The sequence below is a fragment of the Drosophila mojavensis genome, unplaced genomic scaffold (genome assembly GCF_018153725.1).
Source record: "Drosophila mojavensis isolate 15081-1352.22 unplaced genomic scaffold, ASM1815372v1 contig_82, whole genome shotgun sequence".
NCBI lineage: Eukaryota > Metazoa > Arthropoda > Insecta > Diptera > Drosophilidae > Drosophila > Drosophila mojavensis.
The window spans coordinates 1,079,454-1,104,331 of NW_025318908.1; the positions used below are offsets into that span (position 1 = coordinate 1,079,454).

The following is a 24,878-nucleotide window of genomic DNA, read 5'->3' on the forward strand; positions in this document are numbered from 1 at the left end:
TCTTGTATATTCTTCAAGCGCAACTTAAATACTATTAGACCAAGAGCCTTCAGACTCACTGTGTATATAGATTATATAGAAGATTATTTAATTTACAGAGTTTTGAAACAACTCCACCTTCGCCCCCATTTGAAAAAAAGTACCAGGCATTCGTGGTCTGGCATATACATACATTTGAACATTATGATTACGTTCTGAAAGTTTCATGAAGATAGGCTGACTATTCTAGAAATAAATTCTCATAATGCAGCCCAAGCGCTGTCTCTGCTTACTGCGCAGTTAGCAAAACGCGTGTGTGTGGATGTTTGTGTGTATGTGTTTCTATATGTGTGTGTATACCAGAAATGCAGGATGATTGGAATATCATTTCTATGCAGGGTTCAGGGTATCTCCTAGAAGAGCAGTCTCGACTAGAGGACTCTTACATTCATGAAGTGAATAAAGTCGAGAGAAGGCGATCGGAATCCATCAAATGCTGCAATCTACCAGAGTTCCAAAAGGCTATCAAATTATCAATTATCCTAAAAAAAGAAAACTCTGAATGAAAAATCAGAATAACACTTTGAATTGCGCAAAATATTTCTTGCAATTTAACTGAAAACTGTATCAATTTTGACCAAAATTTGCTGTTTTTATAACTCATCTAGCTGAGCGACTCTGTATCAATAGTGCGACCCTCTTATCTTATAAAATGTTAGGATCTGGCAATGCCACCATCAGGAGGTATTTCAGAACGGTAGCGTAACTGATCTTATGAAATTGCAGAATATATTAAAATGCCTTATAATTTGCACGATTGTGGATCCCTGTGTTACTATACCCATTTTGTAGTTGCAGTTAGAAACTAAGTTCTATTAACCTATTCTGGAAGAAGAAGGAAGAATTATAACAATCTTACATTTTTATTATTTTTATACCCTGAACCCATTCAAAATGGGAAATCAGGGTATAATGGCTTTGTGAAAAGTATGTAACAGGCAGAAGGAATCATCGCAGACCCCATAAAGTATATATATTCTTGATCAGGACGACGAGCTGATTCGATATAGCCCTATCCGTTTGTCCGTCCGTCCGTATGAGCAAAAGGATCTCAGAAGATATAAGAGCTAGAGAGCTGAAATTTGGCATGCATACTCGTGTATACAATAGACAGTACAAGTTTATCATATTTTTTCGATAACTCATCCGATAACTTTTTTATCGAGAATAATCGAAAAATCGACTTGGATTTTTCAGCCTAATTTGAACACTTTTAGACCTGGAGACTTCAAATTTGCATTTTATATAAAGTTAATGGATACAACGATTTTGTAATTTACAGATTTTAGATACCACGCCCCATTCGCCCCCAATTTGTAAAAAACACATTTCAAGTACTAGAGACTTGTGCTTTGCAATGTACACACATTCTTACCATATGACCACTCTAAAAGTTTCATTAAGATCGTATGTCTACAAAAGAAATTATTCAACAAATAAATTCTCATAATATTGCCCACATTGCAGCGCAGCCGCTGCTTACTGTGCAGCTAGCAGAGCGCGTGCTTATAAGTGCATGTGTATGTATGTGTGCATAAAAGAAATCCAGAATGATTAGAATATCAGCTTGGAGGAGGGTTCAGGGTATCGCCTAGTCGAGCAGTCTCGACTTCTTACTTGTTTTTTTTTTTTTTTTTTTGTAATTTACAAATAAGGTATGTGGTGTGGTGTAATTCTTAAATATATATATAAAGTTTTATTCGTTACCCGTCTTGCTATCCGTCAATAAGAATGCAAACCATTTCTTCCCTAATTAAACTAAAGACTTGAATAAACATGTATGTATTTGAGCGTGCTTGCATCCTATAAAGTTTTAAAATTTTCCTGAAATGATACAGAGTCGAGTTTTAGTTTATTTTAAGACAGAGCTCAATAGACAAGTTTTAGGATTATATCCCAAGTAATATAGAAAATATTAAACATTATTAAAAATGTCTTGCTAGACACTCAAAACAAGGGCAGATAACTTAATGCGGACAGATTTCTGACACCTAACCAAAAAATTTAAGCTGCTTTCAATCGTGAATGAGTATAATGCGGTCGAGAATGCCCGGCTGGGCCAATCTTATTTGCTCAAAGTATAACTAAAAATACTTCTCTAATAATTAATAGGTCTTAGGACAAACACCCCCGCTAAATCAAATGAAGCATCGACGCGTCGGATCGTCACCGGACAACATGCATCCAAGACACCCAGGTAAGTCTTTTCATATGACTAATCTGAATAAATGGATTAGTACAAATCACAAAGTATATATAATAAGTTCTATAATCATTTATTAATAGTTTTATGTAAACCTTCATCTCATATATGGTATAATTACCGATCTCAGCTCGAGCAGTTTCACTCTCGATTCTTAGATATCTTCTTATGAAAGCTAAATGGCTAATAAAATACACTTTCTATTTTAGCAAAATAAATATGAATATTTGTATTATCTTTCCGTCAACGATTTTTAAGTTCTTTGTAGGAAAAAATATACTTTGTTTACCTGAAAGCTTAAAAGCAAACCAAACGCACAATTTTCGCCGAACCTATTCATAATTTCTTTAAACTGATTAATATACGTGGCGTTTGCATAATCATTTTTTGTTTTGATCATATTCGACAGATCGCTTAGTTAAAACCATCTCTGGTTCTTGGGAAATTGTGGAAAAAGATAATGAGATAACACCACCAGGCACTCCACCGCCGCCTTACTTAACCAATTCACACATGTCTGTACCTGAAGAGTCCAATGAAAACTGTAGTGGAGGAGCAGGAATCTGTATAGAATCGCATCACTTTACTCCTATGGCAGGGGCAACTTCACCTTCGCAGCAGGCTCTTCTTTCCAGCCGTTTACACGCAGCCCAATCAACTGATACTCAGAAAAAAATTATTTCAATGGAAGATGAAAACTCGTCGGATCAAGAAGAACCATTTATTGATGAGAATGGCCCATTCAACAACCTAACTCGACTACTTGAGCCAGAAAATGTAGTTTTTCTAGCTGTTTTCCTTAACTATGTTTTATCAAATTCCGAACCAGCGCCACTTCTTTTTTACTTAATTACTGAACTTTATAAGGAAGGTACTTCCAAAGACATGCGGAAATGGGCATATGAAATACATTCAACTTTTCTTGTACCGCGTGCACCGCTTTCGTGGTATCGGCAAGATGAGTCTTTAGCTAGAGAAGTGGACAATGTGTTACAATCAGAATTTGACAAAGTGGAAATACTGAGTACTGTGTTCTTACGTAGTCGAAAACGCGCCAAGGATCTTATTAGCGAACAGTTGCGAGAATTTCAGCAAAAGCGTACGGCTGGTTTAGGTACAATATATGGACCTACCGATGATAAGCTCGCTGAAGCGAAGGCTGATAAGCAGAAGGAACAAATTATTGATAAATATCTTATGCCTAATCTGCAATTGTTAATGTAAGCATGCGATATGACTATTATTTTTATTCATACAATGTATAATTTACCTTACTGCAGTGAAGAGTTTGAAAAGGATTTGCCTCAAGAAGATGCTCGAAAATTAGCCTTGTGCTCTGCTCTTTCCACGGTTATTCATCGCATATTTACAACGCGCTCGCATCCAAACACTATAGTGGATCGTGTTCATCATTTTGTTAGTCGTGAAAAAAGTTTTAAATCACGATTAATGGGCAAAAATAGAAAGGTTTGTTAAATTGAACCTAAAAACATACTGCCACATTCGATCAGTTATATTTGATATGATTGAGGTCGATTTGCTATTATTCTCTTTCAAACCCTTTCTATCTTGAAACATATTTCTCATAAGCATTACTTAATATTTTGACTAGATGATAGCACGGGGTCATCCGTTAGTATTACGACAATACTACGAAGTGACGCATTGTAATCATTGCCAAACGATCATATGGGGTGTGAGTCCCCAAGGTTATCATTGCACAGGTAAACTTAATAACTTCTTTTTTTATTCGCCGAGTTTTACGATGTAAATTTTGTTTTTTGCAGATTGTAAATTGAATATACATCGACTATGCTCTAAAGTTTTAGAAGAAAGCTGTCCGGGACCTCTTCCTCAAGCAAAACGACACCCGCATAACGACAATAAAATTAGTAAATTTATGGGTAAAATAAGGCCTCGGACAAGCGATTTTATAGCAAGTGAGTTGATACAAAAAATATGTTTTATAGCTTTGCTAATTTAATTTATTTCAGATGAAAAGCGCGCTCGCCAGGACGACACAGACATTGATATTGAGTCAAACAACGGTAAGTGCGTGCACCCATCACAGATTTTTCTTTTTATACCCTGAACCCATTGAAAATAGGAAATCGGGGTATAATGGTTTTGTGAAAAATATGAAACAGGCAGAAGGAGTCATCACAGACCCCATAAAGAATATATGTATATTCTTGATTAGGGCGACGAACTGAGTTGATATAACCCTGTCCGTCTGTCCATATGAGTGCGTCGATCTCAGAAGATATAAGACCTAGTGCGCTGAAATTTGGCATGCATAACATATACCATACGCACTACAAGTTTATTCTATTTTTTCGATAGCTCCCCCCATAACTTTTTATAGAGAATAATCGAAAAATTGATTTTGTTTTGTTCAGCTTAATTTCAACTCCCAGGTCTACTACGCTCCTTTTGCCCCAATTTAAAAAAAAAACGTATTTCAAGTACTAGAGACTTGTGCTTTGGAATGTACATACATTTTCACCATATGATAACGCGCTGAAAGTTTCATTAAGATTGTACGTCTAAAAATTAAATTATTCAACAAATAAATTCTTATAATGTTGCCCACACTACAGCGCAGCCCAAGCGCAGTCGCTGCTTACTGCGCAGTTAGCAGAGCGCGTTCAAATACGTGCGTGTGTATGTATGTGTGCATAAAAGAAGTGCAGAATAATTAGAATATCAGCTTGGAGGGTTCAGGGTATCTCCTAGTCAAGCAGTCTCGACTAGATTTATATATACACTAGTCGACATAAATATTTTGACAAAATCGTGTTTTGACTATTAAAGCTGGCATTGCTTAGTACCGTTACATAAATGAGCGAAAATTGTGAGCAAAGCAAAGAGTGTATTAATAATAGCTCTACGTATGCAAAATTTTATGCTGTTCATCGAGTTTTTGAATGAACGATTTTTTACACCCTGAACCCATTTTCAATGGGACATCACGGTATAATGGTTTTGTTAAATGTATGTAACAGGCAGAAGGTATATATATTCTTGATAAGGGCGACGAGCTGAGTCGATTTAGCTCTGTCCGTCTGTCCGTCCGTCCGTCTGTCCGTATGTTTGAACGCGTCGATCTCAGAGAATATAAGAGCTAGAGAAATTTTTTTCCTAGGTTCGTGTATAGCACGCGCATATCGAGTTTTGCTTTAAATATCGATAATTTGCCCCGTTATTTTGTTATCGATTAAAAACATTATCGAAAACCAGTAATAAATTTACCCATCACCCCTAATTCACCCCCTCACCATCACATTTGTAAAAGGCGTATTTCAAACACTAGAGCTGTGCTTTGGCGAATGCATGCATATCTATGTTATATTCATATTCTGAAAGTTTCATGAAGAAAGTACATCCACAAGAAAAGTTATTTTTATGTTATAAAAATCCAAGGATATCTGAGCATGAATACTACAGCTTCAATGGCCGCAAATTTAAGCCCTAGCCCGGCTATAAAACGCACTGCAAATAAATTTCGATTGTCGTCAAGCTCTGTTGTATCAAATTAATATATTTAAATAATATAATGACTTTCAAAACTCCAGTTGCCAAGCATAAAATATAACCTTTGCAGGCAGAATTCTTTTAGGGGATGCTGATGAAATATTTTTCGAACACCTCAAAATGCTCCAAGAATATAATCTATGAACGTACTGTGTTGGCGTTGAAATAAAGTAAAGTTTGGGACCTAAACAAAGTACAGAAAATAATTACAATAGTATAAACAACCCGATGGGGGTATTTTATTTGCCAGTCCGGCCAGCTATGCCCACGTTTCACAGCCAAATATGGTCAGTGATACTACTGAGACTATGAAAAGAAAGTGTTAGAAAGAAAACTTAAAATAAAAATTAAATATAGAAATATTAAGTAAAGATAATACAATAATTAAAATATTTATTAATATAAAATAATAATAATAACAATAAGAAAGCTCTAGTCGAGACTACTCGACTACGAGATCCCCTGAACCCTTGGAGCAATAGCTATTTCATCAATCAATCAATCATTCAATAATATTTCTTGTGGACATACGATCTTCATGAAACTTTTAGATTATGATTATAACATGAATATGCATGCATTCGCCAAAGCACGAGTCACTAGTATTTGAAATACGCCTTTTACAAAGGTGATGGTGAGGGGGTGAATATAGGGGGGCGGTAATTTTTAACAAAAACCGAAATTGTTAAAATACATATAAGTCTACATTTAAATTTGGAAACTCTAGCTCTAAAGGTGTAGGAGATAAAATTAAATAACTAGTTTTCGATACGTTTTTAATCGATAATATCGTTATTGTTATCGATATTTAGAGAAAAACTCGATATACGCGTGATATACACGAACCTAGGAACAAAAATGTCAAGTCCCTAGCTCTTATATCTTCTGAGATCGACGCGTTCTTACATACGGACGGACAAACAGACGGACAGGGCAAAATCGACTCAGCTCATCGCCCTCGTTCTGCCTGTTACATACATTTAACAAAACCATTATACCCTGATTTCCCATTGAAAATGGGTTCAGGGTATAATAAAAAAGAGAAAAAAACAAGTAAGAACGTTGCAGTCGGGCGTTACCGACTGAGGAATACTCATTAACATCCCATCAACGATTTAGTAGTTACGTTTCGCTCTAATACTGTAAAAAATACATTTGCAAAATACGATTTGCCATGCCCCTACTGGGCGTAGACAGTTCATTTTTGGTAATTTCTTAGAACGTGATAACAGTACCCTAACTGCAAAGTTTAAATGCTTACTCTCAAAAAATGTGAGAATTACAGGGTATTTTTCGATATGCCACGCCCCTAAAGAGGCGAATAAATTATTTTTGGGTCATCGATAGAGGAGGTTACTGGTAACTTAACTATCTAAATTTTAAGCTTCTAGCTATTATACTTTAGGAGATATAAACTTTTGCGGTTGCCACACCCCCTGTGGGGGGACATATATCCGACAAAGCTTTTTGGTCTTGGGTGATCAGCCCGAGTATATATACAAAATTTGAGGTCTCTGGCATTTATAGTGTCCAAAATATAGCAGAATTTAAAAAATCACTATATCTTCAGGTCCGATTTGCCACGCCTCTAATAGCTGACATGCAAAATTACAGCGCTCTAGCTGTAAAAATCTTGGAGATACAGATTTATCCGATTTGCCACGCCCCCAATGGGCCATAGCTCGTGATCTTGGGAAAGTATTAAAAGTTGTTGCAAGAATAGTTGATAATGCTAAGGAATAAGAAATAGAAGAAAAGAGTAAAGGAAGAGCCAAGATGGAATATAGGATTGGATTGAGAAATCACTACACAACATTTGCAACGAAATGTATACCAGTGCATATGCCTGGGCACTGTGAGTGATTTCCCTAAGATAAGCTAAAAGTAAGGATTTTATTTTAGGAAGAGAGAGAGAGCTCTAAGGAAAATACGTGATAATATTTATTGAAAAGCAAAGAACATGAGACGCACTGTGCAAAGACTAATCCCTAGTGCACACAGGTAAATGAAGCGGACGATAGTGTCTAGTTGTTCGGAACGGAACCGAAATGTTTAGACGACTCAACAAAGAGGACGTATCAATATCATCGCTAATCAATTTATGCAGAAAAATAATTCCTAAAATTGTTCTGCGATTGATTAGCGATGGAAGATCGATGAGCTGTAAGACGGTAATCGTAAATTGCTGTCCCATCTAAGATCTCTTAAGGCAAAGAGAAGAAACTGTTTTTGAATCGATTCGATACGATCCTGATATGTGCGATCCTAATTTCGCAATGACTCTATAATTGGAAATATCAGATCTTCCACCTTTTTTATAAAGGGGAATGATGAAAGATTCTTTCCAAATTGAAGGGAAGAGAAACACTGCACTCTTTAATCACACAACTAGGAATATTATCGGCACCGGGAGAGAAAGATGATTTCAATGTCCTAATGGCTGCAGCCAGAAAGGCTGCAGTAACTTTAGGAGTATTTATAGACCCATATTCAGGAAGTGAATATGGATATGAGTTGCTGTAGAGATCAGCAGAAGAATATGTGGATTGAAAAAAATCTGCAAAGAGATCAGAGGAATCCTGGTCATTGCAAGTTTTTTCACCACCAAGGACAAATGAGGACGGCAAACCAGAAGATTTACGCTTCGAATTTACAAATGAGTAAAATTGCTTAGGATCTCGAGATAACTGACGTTTGCAACGTATAAGATAATTCTCATAACAACTAGAATTTAAAAGATTGAAATTTGACTTGGCAATGGAATATTTAGACCAATCAATACTTGAACCAGACTTTTTATATCATTCATTATTTATTCATCTGAAACATAGACAGGTTAAACAATTCATCAAAAAGTGATCAATTGTCGGAATAAAGTAATTTGCATTACAAGTTGATGAGCAAGAAGTGTTAGGAATATTAAAATTACCCAACACAAGAAGCAAGTCTCTATCATTTACATGCTCATAAATTTCTTTGATACAAGTTATATGTTGAACATAAACTTGTACATCTGACGAGGGAGGGATGTAAGAGCATGTGATAAATAATGAGCAAGATGGGAGAGTTTATTTAACACCTATAATGTCCACATCATGAAGCGACGAAAAGGTAAACAATTCAGAGAGGATAGCGGATTTAACAGCAATTAACACCCCACCCCCTCTACGCATAGCATGATCAAGTCTATAAATAGTGAAATTACATAAAAGGATCTCACTGTTATGAATATTATTACACGATCATGTTTCAGTGAAAGCGATAATATCATATTGTACACTAAAACTATGTAAGAATACATTTTTAAGTTTAGTATTTAAGCCTCGTATATTTTGGTAAACCAGGGACATATGAGAAGAAGAGGAGTCGATTTGTTACGATTCTTAGGTTTGAATTCATGCACAACTACATGAGGTGGCCAGAATTTAGGATCACATATGGTTGTAAAATATTCCACCGGCACATTAATCTTAAATGAAGCAATTTCTCGCGGAGTTGCGAAACTAAACTTCGATATAAAAACATTGGCAGAATTCTTGCTAGAAATAAAAGCAGATACTCCCTCACATCTTGTGTCATATGAAAGCTTCGATAAAAATACTTGCTTTCGAGGAGAGACGATAGATAAGGTGATGCCCGGAGTGGCTAACTTATTGTCACTCTTATGGACAAACAACAGCTTCTTGGAGTATAACTCATCTCAAAAGATATTTTTTTGCCAAAAAGCAAAATGCTTGAAGACAAAATAGTCATGGTAGAGGCTCTGTCATGCTCTAATGACTTATTGTATTCAATGGGCTAGATAACTTCATTCCTATCACTGGCTCAATGAAATAGTCTCAATATTTGAGTATCCTAAATGATAATGTCCGTCTTTTCGACTATCGTCATATCGAAAAATCATTTCTCCAGTAGCAGGATAATGCTATTTGCCATGATAGCTCGGGTGATATTTAGTGTTAGAGATATTAGTATTCCTCCTTTGATCTGGCCCCCTATAAATCCCAAACACTAGAGTCTATTTAAACGCAAAATAACAATTTAGTTAAAGAAAATCAAAGAGGAGGCAATTTCTGAGTACACTTGCCTTGATAAGGGATATGTCCTGATTTTTTGCAAAAATTAGTGGATTCAGGTCCTCAAACTTTTACTTTTGTTTAGTTTAAACTTTTTTTCTTAGTATTACATTTTTGTCATAATACTTATGCCGCTGCAAAAATCGTTGGCTTCTGGCATTTGTTATCAGCAGAAAGAACTGACAAAGCATAATAGACAAAATATTTCGCAAATTTATATATTTTATAATTTATATATGCCGACCAGTGTATTTATATATGCGTATTTTGTTCAGGCTTAAGACTCTATAGTTTGTCAATGATATTGCCAATAATTAAATTATTTCAATCGGAAAATGCATTTGCCGATATGCCAGAAATCGTACTAGTTGAAATTGGAATGTAGATTCGTGTTGACCACCTCATAAGTTTATATATCTTAGGCTAAAAGCTGCAAATTTGGATAGTTGAGCTGCTGGTAATTAGGAGGTTACTTCTATCGCTGACCCAAAAAAAATTGTTAGGGTCGTGGAATAAAAAAAAAAAATCCTGCAAAACTGACCAAATATGAGGTGTCTACGGCCACATATTTATATGTAAGTACATACACAAACCACGTGCATTATATGCTTGCAGACTTAAGTACATATTATTATATTTCACTCATGGTGAAAATAATAAGTACACCAAAATAATTTTGGAAATTCTGTCATAACTAATTAATTTTTGGACACTCTCGCTTGACCCAGTAATTCTCCTCATCTGAATCCAATCGAAAACGTGTGGACTGAATTAACGAATGAGATGGTAATGAAATAGTGAGACAACAAACGCCAAATAGGGGACTGTGTCCAAGAAACATGGAGGAAGTTAATGAATGAGACCTGCCAAGCTTTAATTAGGAGTATGTCCAACCGGATAGAAAAATTGTTAGAAAATAAAAGGGGATATACAGGAAATTAATCCAAAAATAGAATTGCAAAAGACTTAGAATGATTTGAAAACAAGTAAGAAGGCTCTAGTCGAGACTGCTCGACTAGGAGATACCCTGAACCCTCTAAGCTGATATTCTACTCATTCTGCACTTATTTTATGCACACTTGCATTTACACGCGTCCACACACACGTATAATCACGCGCTCCGCTGACTGTGCTTGGGCTGCGCTGCAGTGTGGGCATTATTATGAGAATTAAATTGTTGAATAGTTTCTTTTAGACATCTTTATGAAACTTTCAGAGCGTGATCATATGGTTAAAATGTATGTACACTCCAAAGCAAAAGTCTCTAGTACTTGAAATGCTTTTTTTTACAAATTGTGGGCGAAGGAGCGTGGTATCCAAAACTGAAAATTACAAAATCGATCAACTGTATATACACAGTAAATCTGAAGTCTCTAGGTCTAAAAGTGTTTAAATTAGGCAATAAAGTCGTAGGATACATTTCAACAAAACCCTGATTTCCCATTTTTAATGGGTTCAGAGATGTTTTGAAGCCTCGCTACTCTAAAATGGAATTGCGTCGCCTTTACCATCCACGCTAGTAGCTAACATAAATAACTTCAGAGCGTCATCTGACAAAACTTCAGTAACAGCTGGAAAATCCAGAAATCAATCAGAATTCTTAAACATTCTTAAATGCGCGCTTTTGTCCGTACGCATAGAATCAATGATGAATGTGTGTACATGTATAGGAAAATACCCCTGATCTGCTGCTAGCTTGGAGCCGGTATCTAAACCAAAATTAAATTTCCATAAATAATACATGCAAATTAAAGATCCTAGCTCCAAAGATGTACTCTCAATTTTAATGGGATCATGCCCTGCGGTTTGTTGCGTACTAGATACTTTTAAAAGAAGGTTTACACATATGCAGAATTTCTAGCTTCAATAGTCTCGAACAGACGGACAGCTATATGGACGAACATTGACAAACCCAATTTACTAGAAAAAAGTATATAAATGGAAGAAAACCCGATACAAGGGCCTAGCTAAAACCAACATTTATAAACTTGACAAGCGACATCGCCACTTCATATACACTGCGCGTCATGTAACAATTTGGTCATCAGATTAGCGCCCCCTGTGCTAAATTAAATTTATTTGAGTTAATGACCAAAAATTACACCTGTATTTTAAGCTATTATTATTTTTAAGTAATATTAGTAGTGCGTAGTGCCGTTTTTTGTTAGAAATTACTTCAAAAATTTGATTAGGAATGGAATAATAAAGTTGTTCAATATTATTCAAGGATATGGTTGACCAAGCGTTCAGTACCCTCGATTAACTCTGTCTTTGAACTATAATGCTTTTGGGACTCATATACTTTCCTGACCAACCATTCCCAGACGTTTCCAATGATATTAAGGTCGAGTGAGTATGGTGGCCACTCCATGAAATAAATTTTTTGGCCCTGAATCCAGGACTTCAGGGATCGGGCGGTCTGAATTGGAGCATTATCATGCTTGAAAATCTAATGTCGGTTTTCAGACAGGTTATAAAAATGCGGAACAGCAGTTTTAAATACGATGTTATAGTCCTATGCGTTCATACGCGATGTCAAAAATTGAAGCTTGCAAGTGCTGTAGTAAGATATTGCTACCTACACCAATGCCACACCACCCCCTCGCCGCAGCGGGTCAGAAACCGTTCCAAATAATGTTCTTCTATGCGTAGGTCATGGATATAATTCAATTTTTCTCATCAGAAAACACAACATGCTGCCATTGGGTAGACCACGTCATGTTCACCCGGGCAAAATTAATGCGTATTTCTTTTCTCAGCATATCGACTGGTGTCTTTTTTTTTACATTCTATTTCTTTAAGTAATTAACTTTCTTAATTGCTCTTTGGACCGTTGATAAGCTCGTCTTAACACCAATTTTATCCCTAATCTTGGTGGTCGATTCGTGGGAATTCGAAGCTTCTCGAACTAATGCTCTTCTATTTCCTTCTGAAATTACTTGATTATTGCCGCTTATATACTTTTTTCCATAGTTTTACCTATTTGCCACTTAGTTTCCTGTTTTTTCCTGTTTTTTCAGCAATTTTATGGTAGCATAGTCCAGATTTAAAGTATGCCTGAATCTTTGATTTTCAACCAAAGATAAAACTGTTTCTTTACCCATACTATAAATATATTGAATACTTTGAGCTTCACAAAAAATTTGGTGAGTGTAACTGCCAAAATAAGCAAGATAATTACAATTGCATTTGGGGGCGCTAATCTATAACACAAAATAAGTGCACGCATTCTTTGCGAAAATAAAAAAGAATAGAAAATAAAACATAACGGGTTTTCACTCGCGCTTTTTTTTTGGTATGAGAGACATCTCATATGATGATAATGAAATCAAAACAAAAATGAAGAAGTTGCGTGCAATAGGCAAACAGAAAAACGTAAAAGAAAATGAGTGCAAGGGGGCGCTAACCTGATGACGCGTAGTGTATAATTATAGTATACCTCACTCTAACTCTAATTGCGCAATCTAAATTAAATTAGCGTCTGAAAATTGCAAGTTAGAATATTTTTTTCCGCACGTATAGAAAACACTTGACGTTGCCCAGCGCTCATTGTCATATGCGCTTATTGATTGCCCGGCCAAGTACAGTAGAATTCGATTGTAACGACACTTAAGAGACCGTCGTTATACCCGGAAGACGTCATAACCATATAAGTTTGGGCACCAGGATTTAAGTTGTCGTTTCGTAATTTCTCTGTAACTTAATGCATTTAAGTGAAAAGGCATACATTATGTATGGAATTTGATGTATTTTATATACAGTAAAAACGACTTGTCCGTAGTCCGTACGGTTATTGCGGCGAAAATGTCCCCAGGAAAAATTATAAATGCTACGTCCTTGGACGGTCTTTTGAGCGACGTTATAATCGGATCTCAGTTTAAACAATTTCGAATCGATAAAACAAAATTGTGAATTGAATATAAATCAAAGCTTGCAGATGACTGTTAATAATTCGAACGTATACCATCAGCTTCCGAGATAAACGGAATCAGGCATAAACACTCGATCTCGCTCTGAATAGGAGCGTTCGTGTTTTCCCGTTTTCCTCTTCGTGTGAGCGATTTGCGTGAAGAGCAATGAGGCTCAGTAAGTGACGAATAACTGAAAAAATCTTCGCAAACTTGCCTTTTCACATACCGATGCACAAATTCACACTCACGTACGCTGATTATGGGTCTAGCGAGCTCAACCCATACCAGCACAACAAAACGCATCCGTCTGAGCGCGATCGATCCCGTTGAAAGTCTGTTACAAAACCATCACACTCAGACTTTTTTTTCTCATAGTGTAGATCCTTAATACATAGAGCTTGCAGGGTCGAGGCGATTTCATCTAGCGGTCTCGACTATAGCACGCTTACTTAATTAAATTACTGATACTCACATGTACAATTCCCAGTATCTCAAAAAACCGGGACGTCTTTGAATAAATATTGACTAGGGGCACAAGGTATCTTCGAGTTGCGCCTTTCCAGCAAGAGTAGTCTCTTTTTTGTACATATACTCGTATATATTCATTCACTGTTTATTTATTCAATAAACAGTTCGTTTGCAATGCTTTATAAATAGATTTATGAGAGCGGCTGCTGTACTAAGGTACATACTAGAATGTGTAATTTTAATACTCATTTACATGGAAGATTGTCTTAAATATGTGCATCTTTAATACAAAATACATGGGCATTATGTGTTACCAGCATGAAGTTTTTATAATCTCTCGAATGTAAAAAGTAAATTTAAATAAATTTATATATAATTATATGGTAACCTCCGTAAATTGTATATGTGGAATATTGTGCACGAATATTCGCAGTAATAACCTGAAGTTATACAATGTGTGGCCTTAGATTAAGTTACCCAATACATGTACAAATACGCATGTCTATGTATAGGTATGTGAGGTGATCCTTTTTTTTTATTAATTTCCTGTGCAACAACTTTTCGATATTTTGTTCACTTAATTCTATGTTACTTTTTCGTATTGTACGTCTTTATAGATTTGTAATTTATTATTTATTTTTAGATCGCGTTAACTCAGCATCAATAGTTCGTCAGCCATCAGACCGCAGGCTTGATGGTAACGTATCCTTTCGATCTAATGGCAATACATCTAGTAGCACCTCTGTGCTTAATAGTAGCGATTTGCAGAATTCATTTCACGCTGGTAGCAATGCCAACGAAAGTGCTACCAGTAGTGGCGGTTTTCTAGGTATTTCAGAACTCACCACAAGTTCAGGATCCACGACTTTATCTAGTTGCTTGGCAGGCACAGTCGGTATGACTTCTCAAAGTGATTTGAATACTACTGAATCGCTTGAGAGTAAGGATCTGAAGAGGGAAACGTATGTATTCATAGAACACAAACTTTAAAAAAATATTAAAACTAATTTTGCAGATATTACCAACAACACAAAAATGCACAAGTCTCAGTGAACCGCTCGGAGTCATATAAGGAACGATTATCAAATAAACGTATCCGTAATAGCCGCCGCAAAACTTCGGATCCAAGTTTATCCTCTCGTACAAAGTAAGCAAAATAAATTAAATGTGGAAAATAGGTATATTTAAGTTCAGCTGTTTTTCGATAAGCTTAACAGTAATTTTGAAAGTAGAAATTAACACTACGTTTTGAACGGCAACGGTCATTTTTTATAATATATGACGGCACAAGTGGGTCACGTCTAAATGCCATCCGTTTACTTCCGTTTCTTTATTAAACTGTCTCGCTTAATGTCCATTTAAAAGGCTATAATATTATCTTACGGACAATCCCCAACTTAAAGTCTACATTATGGATTACACTTATTGACTTGCTGCACCTCTTTGCTTTATATATGTATGTTTAGTATTCGAGCTCAATTCAATTAGAACGGAGCTGTAGCGACGCACATACAGCGCTCTGTATTTTAGAAACTTGCAAAGAAAATTGAATGTGTGTTTAAGTGTAATATTGAGCAGACAATAATGAAAAGCAAAGTTTAGTATACTCGTAGTAAAAGTTTTAGAGATATGATTGACCTTAATTATGACAAGTAAGTTCTCTGAAGTGATAAATAAAAATATATGTTTTTTTCCTGAAATTATGAAACAAAAAATCTGGAATTCACAGTGATGATCCAGGAGATCTGGGCCTGTCGACTGCAAACAATACAGGAAGCTCAAGCTCTAGTCTGTCATCAGGTGGTGGCTTTGATAGTCCAGGCACATCAATGGAACAGGTCACGAGTTGTGCTGCCCTATCAACCATTGGAACCAACACCAATACAAATGTTGGTAATTCTCATCAGCATCCGCATAAGTTCGTGCAACAACAAGGAAATCAACACAGTCAGCACGATTCTTTTCAAGGCAGCATAGGAAGTAGCAGTAGTGTCAGTAACACAAATTTCTGGAATGTCGGACAACCTCTGCAACGTCAATGGAATTTTGAAAGTGATGATGAAGATTTAAATGAAGCTGACTGGAGCTCGATAGTTCCAGTCGAGATGCTAGCCATGCTAACGGATGCTGAAAAAAAGCGGCAGGAAATTATAAATGGTAAACTTAAATAAACCGAATACTATGTTGGCAGTTTAGTTGAATTTTGTTTTGTTTTGCACAGAAATTTATCAAACGGAACGCAATCACGTACGCACTCTCAGGTTGTTGGATCGCTTGTTCTTTTTGCCTCTTTTCGACAGTGGATTGCTTTCTCATGATCATTTACTGTTATTATTTCCTCCCGCACTTATTTCTTTGCGCGATATTCATGGTGCCTTCGAACAAAAACTTAAACAACGTCGCGTTGAACATAATCACGTTGTAAAATATATTGGTGATTTGCTTTCGGATATGTTTGACGGCAAATCTGGGGAAGTGCTGTGTGATCACGCTGCTCAGTTTTGTGCTCGTCAGCAAATCGCACTTGAAGCATTAAAAGAAAAGCGAAATAAGGATGAGCAGTTGCAAAAGTTGCTTAAAAAGTCTGAGTCACATAAAGCGTGTCGTCGACTAGAGCTTAAGGACCTGTTGCCCACGGTATTACAGCGGCTCACAAAATATCCTCTTCTATTTGAGAATCTTTATAAGGTTACTATTCGAGTACAACCCGAAAATACCACGGAAGCAGATGCTATACAGCGAGCTGTTGAGTCATCAAAAAATATTCTTGTTGAAGTGAATAAAGCTGTCAAAGCAGCTGAGGATGCTCACAAGTAAGTTGATTTAAGCGCTTAAAATAAAATATAATTTCTCGATAAATACTATTAATATTTTAAGGCTACAAAACATTCAACGCAAATTAGATAAATCATCATATGACAAAGATGAGTTTAAGAAGCTAGATTTGACACAACACCGTCTGGTACACGATGGAAACTTAACGATGAAAAAGAATCCAAGTATACAGCTTCATGGGCTGCTCTTTGAAAATATGATAGTTTTGCTTACAAAGCAGGTAAAGTATTATCTATTATTATTTTTTGTCACTACTAAAGTATGCGTGAAACATGAACTTACTTTTCTATTATTTGTTTTAGGATGATAAATATTTACTGAAAAATCTTCATACACCCCTAGCAGTCAGCAACAAGCCTGTAAGCCCTATAATGAATATTGACTCAGAAACATTAGTGCGTCAGGAAGCCGCAGATAAGAATTCGTTTTTCTTAATTAAGACAAAAACATCACAAATGTTAGAGCTTCGTGCTCCTAGCAGCTCTGAGTGCAAAACGTAAGTCTCTTATTATACAAATCGAATTTGTATGCCCTGAACCCATTTTCAGTGGGATATCGGGGTATATTGTTTTTTTTACAAGAATGTAACAGGTAAAAAGAAGGCGTGGCAGACCCCAGAAAATATACATATTCTTGATAAGGGCCGTTTGTCTTTCTGTCCATCCGTCCGTATGTATGAACGCGTCGATCTCCGAAAATATAAGAGCTAGATTTGTTTCTTAGGTCTGTGTATATCACGAGCATATTGAGCTTTTCTCAAAAAAATCTATAACTTCTGTAGTTATTTTGTTATCGATTAAAGAAACTGTCGAAAATTATTTATTACGTTATGTCTCCTACATCTTTGGAGCTAGAGTCTCCAATTTCAAATGCAGATTCATATGTATATTACAGAATTTAGATTTTTGTTACAATTTACCCCCACCCCTCACCACTAAATTTTTCAAAGGCTAGAGACTTGTACTTTGGAAAAAATGTACGTAATTTAATAAAACAATCACAATCTAAAACTTTCATGAAGGAAGTCGTTGTCAAGCAATGAAGTTTCCATAGTAAGCCCATACTGCAGCGCATACGTATAAATGCGTGCGTATCTGTGAGTATGGGTTTGCGTGAGTGGCTCTTGTGTATGCAGAAACACGTAAAGATTTATTGAAATATCAGTACCTCGAATGGTTCAGGGGGTCTCGTAGTCGAGCAATTCTAATCGACAGCTTTTTTTTACTTGTTTATATATAAAATTGTGTATAATCAATATCCAACTTACCTGTTTATAAAATAATACAAATATATTATATTATATCAAATTCAGCTGGTTTAAACACATATCTGATGCTGCTGCATATCAATATAAGCCCCGAGCTAAAAATTCCAACAGTCAAGATGCATCTGGCGATGATTCCGTTATCCCCACCACATCACAAATACACACCAGGGAGTCTATGGACCAACCACCTGACCGTTCACAACCAATAAACCCTACCGCAATTTCTTCTACAACGCCTTTGGCACCACTGCTTCCAATCTCTACTATGTCACCAACGCCTACAGCTAGTATTAACTGTGACAGTAGTGATCAGCAAAGTAAAAGTCGCGGCGAAAGATCGCCTACAGATAGTGAATGCTACTACAATATTATGGCCAAGCGACGCCTCAGCCAAAATGAGCCAGTTACTCCAATAAATCGAACCATGTCCACTCGTAGTTGTGGAGAGTCAAACAGTAACTACCCTACGACTAGTCAAGACATCAATTCCGTAAATTTGCGTCACACCCAATCAGCACGTGAGGCCAATAGTGAAGATCGTGGAATGATCTATGGCTTAGTAGGAGGGCAGTCAAAGCGAGATAGTGCAAGCATTGTCTGCTCGAATAATTCTAATAATACACGCACATTAATTATGCAATCACCCTTGGTTGAACCCACAGCAATTCAAATTAGTATAAATCCTGCTCACACCGCTGAACCGGTTTTGACGCCAGGCGAGAGATTACGTCGGATAGATGCTTCTATTCGGGAGAGGTTACTAGAAAAGCAGAGAATTATTTGTGATATTTTTCGTTTGCCAGTTGAGCACTTTAATGAGATTGTCGATATTGCTATGATGCCAGAAGCACCCAAAGACAGCGCTGATATCGCATTGGCTGCCTACGATCAAGTCCAGATGTTAACAGGAATATTAAATGACTACATGCATGTGTCACCCGAGATGGAAATATCAGCCGTATCGACAGCTGTATGTGATCATTGTCGTGAAAAAGAATTACATTTTGCGAACACATCTCCTCCACCGTTACCGAAACCAAAAAAACCACAACAAGCTCAACAGCAAACACCGCAGTTAAATAAAACAGCGAAACATAAAACGCGCGTTGCAGAGGAGGTTGCTATACATGAAGATGATGACGGATATTGTGAAATTGATGAATTGCGTTTGCCTGCGATTCTTACAAAGTCACCAGATCCGTCAACTCCATTACCTCCATTTAATTTTGGATCAGCTACAGAATGTAATTTGAACTTACCTTCATCAAGCAACAATATTGATATAGTTCAACGAAATCGCGACATTAACGTAGACCTCCCCTCTGAAGAATGTGCTGACAAAATTCATTCAAGTTTGCGCTTTAATGTAACTAAGTCAGAAACACTTAAAGCTAAAAAATTAGTGGAAGAAAGACAAATGGAAAATATGGCTTTATCTGAGAATACCGATGTGAATCCAACCGAAAAAAACAAAAAAAGTCAGGCCCGACAACAGATAGATGAGAGCTTTCCCGCTAAAGCGCTGCAAAGCATAGAATCTACAGACAGAAGTGTCCACGATGATATAAATGACGTGTACGATGATTTGGTTAGTTCAATATAAATAATACGATATTTTCAATTTTATATAGTTTGTTACCATTTTTTTAGGCTGCATCTAATAAGGCTCATGTTGTTCAATCGATAATCAAGAGCTCGTCAGGAATAGCTCAGCCAATCTCTCCAATTAATAATGAGAAAGGATCAAGTACATCGTCCACCAATCCAGTAGGAAACTTATGTAGGCTAAACCGCATTCAGCACGCTAATTCATTAGAGCCAAGCGTTCCATGTCATGTTCTTAGCAGCATCGTAAATGTGTTGAATGAGCAAATTTCTCTATTATTGGTAAAAATAAATCCTAATTTTTTAAAGTTTTTGAATCACAATACATTATATTATTTCAGCCCAAAATAAATGAACGTGATATTGAGCGTGAACGTTTGCGTAAGGAAAATCAGCACTTACGTGAACTTTTAAGTGCTATGCATGAAAGCCAGCGAGTTGATGTTGTAAAGGTAATGAAATTTCCCATCTTTAATATAAAGAATTAGTTTTAGTCTTATTAATATTCTTTATATTGATAATATTATTATTTTTTTTTAGCTAACTATAAAATAAATTTTTTTTTTTTTTTTTTCTTAAGGAAACTCCAACCGATATTCTAACCATTCTGCAGGCGGCTGACTCAGAATTTGATGATAGTATTGACACAATATCTAATACATCCGTAACACCGACAGCAACACCTTTACCGTCTGTAACGACCGACGACAATAATATGGAATCACGAGATCTTCCACTACATACGGAGTCAAATATTACAGAGCCTGCATGCAGTACACAAAATATTGATCGCAACCTGCGATTGCCGGGCAATTCCAACGAGCAACAAGACGATCCCTTACATCCATCTAAAACTCAAACTGAGGAGCAAGACGAAGAAAAAAAAAACGGATATAACTAAGTAAATTGGATTTAATAATTGGTTTGGAAACAAATGTTTATTATTTAAAAATATCTATACATTATTTAAATCTTTTTAGCGAGCTTTTCTGCATGCGGTGGACTTACGTTAATGTAACTGCTCTACAACAGTATATTTAAAAATCGGTTTATACATAAGTCTTTTATATTCGTGTTAAACACACAAATTTTAGGATTCACACCTACTTCTTTTTCAAGGCCAATGCCCAATTTAATTGGCAGCATTTGTGTTACATATTCTTATAATATGATATGACATAACTACTTGTAGTTATTTTTGCTTTACTAAGATGTACCCTGTAGTGGCTTTAGGGTGAAATAAGTTTGATTTAAAATACATATGTAAATTCCATTTAGAGACATTTAATAATTTAAAACAGCTTATTCTTAGTTATTATGCAATGAACTTTTATTTATATGAAATATTGCGTATTTAATTGATGTGAAATACACAATAATGGCTTCATGTAAATTGCACAATGTACAATAAATTTATACACGCACTGCATTAAATGAAATTAATAATAAAACAGTAAATTTTTATTTTTAGATTTAGCTCTGTCCATCTGTCCGTATGTTTGAACGCGTCGATCTCAGAAGATATAAGAGACTTGAAATGTGTTTTCCTAGGTCCGTGTATACCACGCGCTGTGAGCAGCAATGTGGGTACGCACGTATTAATTTATATGAACGTACGTAGTTGCTGTGGGTTTATATGCATATACGTGCATACAATGGAGGACAAAAGTATTTTGACAAAACATTGCAAAAACTTGAACCGCATTTTTCTGCGTGGTGAGAGAAGTAACGGTACCCATTATATTTTTCAGAGAGAGTAAACATACTAGGCTTTAAGTGACCAAAATATTGCATTGATAACATGACTCATTATTTTTCTATAACTATTGTAATTCTTTGGCTGGACAAAAGTATTTTGACATTAATATTTATTAAATAAAGTGAGACAAAAACTTAACAATGATGATAGTAACAAAAATATTAATAAGAATTAAGCCCACCTTAAATATCTGCAAGCGTCTAGGGATCGATTTAACCAAATTTTGTAATGTTTCTATTGAAAAATCGTGGCAAAGTCCTCAAACCACAGCTACTTACTTTTGCATAAGCCCACACATTCTCTATAATATTGAGATCAGGACTCTGAGGTGGCCAATCTAATGTATTGACTTCAATATTCTCCGAAAATTCAGTTATAATATAGACCTTGTGGCATGGATCATTGTCCTGCTGCAGTATACATGATTTTCCAATGAGCCGGTAACCGGAATTCGATGAGTGGTCATTCAGGACACGTAAATAATTATCCATCTTCATTTTTCCATTAATTAATATCAAATTGGAGAGGCTATTGACACATGTGAGCCCCCAGAGCATTACCGATCCTTCACCATGTTATACCCGTTCATACATAGCACTCTTTTTTTGCGAATATTCTTTGGCAACCTGCTATAAATCGCTTTTTTTTTATCCATGATACACAAAGGAACTATCGTCCATCCATAATACTTTTCCCCAGAATAATTGCGGCTTGGCTAAGAAGGTTTTAGCAAATCGTTACTTTTTTAGTTTATTTTATAGTGATATTAAGTGTTGGGCTCAGCAATCATCGCTTCATTGTAATTAAGAGCGGTAGTTCATAGAATGTTAGCATTTAAGAGAATTTATAACGGAGATCACGCTCTCCCTTTTGCGTTGTCTCTTTCTCCCACGCAGCGGCTCAGCTTAATCAGCCGGCTCGCGTACATTGAATTTAGCATGCAATTAACTCTCGTTTAGAGCAGATACAGTGTTAGATCGACTATTACATACATAGTAGCGGACAGCACGACAGCCTAGTCGCTTGCTCGCATCTATCACATAAACTCTGTAAACTCTAATAATCACTAATAAACTAATCGTTAAGTAAATTCAATCGTTTAATACTTTAAAGCTATTCGAAAAATCTCGATAGCTCAACATTTGGTGACCCCGACGTTATTCTCTTTCGTTTTCTTTCTACCTATTTGCATATATTGACAGCATCATATACATGTATACATACACCCGTGAACATAAGCAGTGTATATAGCAATTAGTTGCGTGCCGTTACTTTGCGTATTCGCCAGACACTCTTTCGTTCGGTCTGCAATACGCTGGCGTTCATAAAAGTAGTGCAAATGTGAAAACTTCTGCAAATGACAAGCTAATAAAGAATCAGCTAATTTTTGAACTGTGTTCTATAGCTTCCATCTATAAGATTAAGTTTGCATAAGCACAATGTAATTACATGCTTGCCGTTATTCTTTGTTGACATTGCACTCTTTCGCCTCGGCTGCGATACGAGCGCGTCCATAATAATCGTACCGGTGTGCAACAATTCATAAGCGTATATTATTTGAGTACCATAATATAATTCTGTGACAGTTTATCAAAGTTGCAAGTGCTGTGCTCAACAAATAAGACTTATTCCAAGTTTTGGGTCTGCGCTAGAGCATACATTTTCTATTACTCTTGTAATCGCGCTCGCACCAACAACTTTGAACTCTATCATGTTACTCTTGTGCTGTACTCGTCATGGCGAATTTAGATGCTAGTACAGTTGCTCCCGAAGATCGCGTGCGGTTTTATAAGCTCAAGGTACAGTCGGTGTTTGAACGCGTAAAAAAGCTACAAGAAAGGTCGATTCAGATGCTCTTGCCGATCACAGTGACCGCATTTTAAATGTTCTACTGGAGCACATCGACAAGCTAAGCCACTCCTTTAGCAAGGTCTATGAAAGTCTAGAGGAGCTCGATTTTACTGAGATGTCCAGCGATTTGCGCACTGACTTTGATGATTGAATAATGGTCATGCAGTCAACAATAATGTCCGAAGTTCAAAGTCGTACTGCTCAAGTGCATCATAGGTCCACGTTTTGTCGTCCAAGTGACCCTCCTCACGCATCCGCTCCCAGAATGCAGTCCACACCTGCGTTGCCGCCATTAAAGCTGTCTACGTTCAGCGGTGGATATGCTAATTGGGCTGATTTCTACTCAACGTTTTCGACAATCATTGAAAACCAGCCAGAAATCAGCAATATGGCAAGACTTCAGCACCTCCGGTCCTGCCTCGATGGCGCAGCGTTGGACACGGTTCGCTCTTTGGAAATTTCTAATGATAATTATACAATTGCCATAAATTTATTGAAGCAGAGATATGATAAACGACGTTTAATCTTCCAGGCCCACATCATAAAGATCTTAGGTCTCAAATGGGTAGAAAATGGATCCATAACCAAGCAGCGTGAGCGTCGGATAGCTCATAGCTTCAATGTCCATATGCGTGCGCTCAGTAGTCTGGGCACAATAGAGCAGATAGCCAGTGCCATGATTGCTCAGATACTGCTACAGAAGCTTGATGAGGCCTCACAAGCTAAATGGGAAGAGAAACTGGACAACTCAGAGATGGCTCTTCAGATACCCAGATATGAAGAAGTCTCCTCGTTTCTTGAGCTTCGTTGCCGTACTTTGGAATCGATGAAATTTGCTCTAACAAACTATTCGTCAAGTAAGCCGATGAATTCTTGCAATAAGGTTGCTACCAGCAGATCAGCATTTCTCATAACCGGCCACAGTACTCAACTACATCTCATTACAGCCAGATTTGCGAATCTCTTACAGCTTGAGAGAACAAAATCGGTTGCATCTGTATGCGGCGTAGGCGACTCCAATGTTGCCATGCATTTGCCTCACTCTTCAAGCTCACGCATCTGAGTATACATCTAGCATAACAAATATAACTGGCAGGCAGCCCAGTTCTAATATAAATACGAGCAATTGGAGCATACCGCAAAAGATTGTACTGGCAGATCCAGATTTCCATAGGCCGCAACGAGTAGATCTGCTTATCGGAGCTAGCCTGTTTTATGATTTGCTCTGTGTGGAACAAATCAAGTTGATGCCTGGACTTCCATTATTACAGAAGACTCGTCTTGGTTGGGTTGCCTTCGGATCCGATTACAGACTCCTGTGCTGATATCA

General features: G+C 36.7%; 1 protein-coding gene across 6 annotated transcripts in view; it reads left to right on the plus strand.

The window, feature by feature from the left end:
• The window catches only part of LOC6581186, a 32,977-nt gene extending 11,588 nt beyond the window's left edge, over positions 1–21,389 (plus strand). For 4 of the 6 annotated variants that reach the window (XM_044011343.1, XM_044011344.1, XM_044011341.1 and 1 more), the window contains 16 exons: positions 2,152–2,236; positions 2,652–3,462; positions 3,523–3,709; positions 3,855–3,966; positions 4,030–4,182; positions 4,237–4,290; positions 14,875–15,193; positions 15,247–15,378; positions 15,961–16,388; positions 16,453–17,044; positions 17,109–17,286; positions 17,369–17,562; positions 18,379–19,921; positions 19,984–20,220; positions 20,280–20,390; positions 20,519–21,389. In XM_044011343.1, coding sequence (XP_043867278.1) covers positions 2,152–2,236; positions 2,652–3,462; positions 3,523–3,709; positions 3,855–3,966; positions 4,030–4,182; positions 4,237–4,290; positions 14,875–15,193; positions 15,247–15,378; positions 15,961–16,388; positions 16,453–17,044; positions 17,109–17,286; positions 17,369–17,562; positions 18,379–19,921; positions 19,984–20,220; positions 20,280–20,390; positions 20,519–20,839 — 5,457 coding nt within the window. In that variant the 3' untranslated portion in view covers positions 20,840–21,389. The remainder of the gene's footprint in view (positions 1–2,151; positions 2,237–2,651; positions 3,463–3,522; positions 3,710–3,854; positions 3,967–4,029; positions 4,183–4,236; positions 4,291–14,874; positions 15,194–15,246; positions 15,379–15,960; positions 16,389–16,452; positions 17,045–17,108; positions 17,287–17,368; positions 17,563–18,378; positions 19,922–19,983; positions 20,221–20,279; positions 20,391–20,518) is intronic. The other 2 variants (XM_032730553.2, XM_002006895.4) reach the window with 2 other exon arrangements.
• Positions 21,390–24,878: the final 3,489 nt, after the last annotated feature.